The following is a 1,474-nucleotide window of genomic DNA, read 5'->3' as shown; positions in this document are numbered from 1 at the left end:
AAATAATTACATCAACATGTATAAAAAGTAGTATAATATAAAAAAAATAAATAAAACAACTCTCAACTGTAAATTAAAATGAATTAAATCCAAAATTTTCTTTTATAATTGATTCATAATTCAAATGACTCGATCGATTTCATCTACTTACTACTTGCAATATAATAAAACCTATCACGTTCACCCAATTTTCTGCCAAATATACTAACTTGACATCACCTTCGCTCAATTATCTACCAAATATGCTAATATTACATCACTTTCATTTAATTATCTGCCAATATAAACTAATTTAACTAAGTAAATCCCAATTAACTAAGCTCATGCCAGTTCTATATAAGGACAACAAGGACTGAACTTTCATCTGCATTAGAGTCCTCAGTGAAATCTGGTCTTGATTAGTATCTAAGCATCACCAGAAACTTTTTCTTTTTCTGGAAAAACAATGGTCCTCTTAGGGAAATTGGAGGCAGATGTAGAGGTGAATGCTCCTGCAGATCAGTTTCATGATGTCTTCAGCTGCAGACCACACCATGTATCCATTATGAGCCCCGAAAAGATTCAAGGTTGCGAACTGCATGAAGGTGAATGGGGCAAAGAAGGCGCTGTTGTCTGCTGGAATTATTCTCATGGTAACCCTAATTGTTAATGTGCTTTCTCTCTTTCTCTTCAATTGAAATTTTGTCTCTTCTGGGTTTCCTTTTGCCTGTTTTTTCTTTTTCTGAAAATTTTTAATCGAGAACGTAATAAAAAACAGATGGGTCTCCCAAGATTGCCAAGGAGATAATCGAAGCCATAGACGATGTGAACTTTTCAACCACCTTCAAAGTGGTAGAAGGAGATCTCCTGAAGGATTACAAGAGCTTCAAACTCATCGTTCAAGCTACACCAAAGGAGAAGGGAAGCTTGGTGCACTGGACCTTCGAATATGAGAAGATCAACGAGAATACTCCAGATCCCAATACACTGCTAGAGTTTGTTGTTCATTGCAGCAAGGATATTGCTGCTCACCTTACGCAAGCCCAAAAGAACTGATGGATCTTCAGCTACGCTCTGATATGTGGTGTATAATAAATAAGGGCATGTGAATTTGTACCTACCATATACAAAATCTTAAATCTGTGTGGGTTTGTTAATGATAATATCTACCTTTGATTAATATCAGAATATATATTACGGAGTTTATAAAATAATTGGATGTGTTATGTATCACCATCTTTGATTAAACTTATTTCTCGGAGACTCATCTTCAGGTGTTGTTTTGTTGAATTACTCCCCTTTCCCTTTTTTTGGTATATGGTAATTAAATTAATTAATTCTTGTCAATCTAGAAAGCGCCCCACTTCTATGACAATATTTTTTATAGAAAATTTGGTAATTCGTATAACATAACTTTCACAAAGAGGGAAAAAAAAAATCATAAATGATTGAAAACTTATGTTCAAAGATGATCTAAGCAGGAGATAATAATCTT

At 34.0% G+C, this 1,474-nt stretch overlaps 1 protein-coding gene across 1 annotated transcript; it reads left to right on the top strand.

Moving 5' to 3' along the window:
* The first annotated feature begins 353 nt into the window (after nucleotides 1-353).
* On the top strand, nucleotides 354-1,209 carry LOC110669716 (MLP-like protein 31). The gene is made up of 2 exons (XM_021831477.2): nucleotides 354-632; nucleotides 758-1,209. Exons 1-2 carry the CDS (start codon nucleotides 446-448, stop codon nucleotides 1,033-1,035), a joined length of 465 nt encoding a protein of 154 aa, XP_021687169.2. The 5' UTR covers nucleotides 354-445; the 3' UTR covers nucleotides 1,036-1,209.
* The last annotated feature ends 265 nt before the right edge of the window (nucleotides 1,210-1,474 follow it).

The sequence above is a fragment of the Hevea brasiliensis genome, chromosome 15 (genome assembly GCF_030052815.1).
Source record: "Hevea brasiliensis isolate MT/VB/25A 57/8 chromosome 15, ASM3005281v1, whole genome shotgun sequence".
In the NCBI taxonomy this organism is placed as follows: domain Eukaryota; kingdom Viridiplantae; phylum Streptophyta; class Magnoliopsida; order Malpighiales; family Euphorbiaceae; genus Hevea; species Hevea brasiliensis.
The sequence above is the reverse complement of the archived record's forward strand: the minus strand, read 5'-3'. Positions and strand labels throughout refer to the sequence as shown.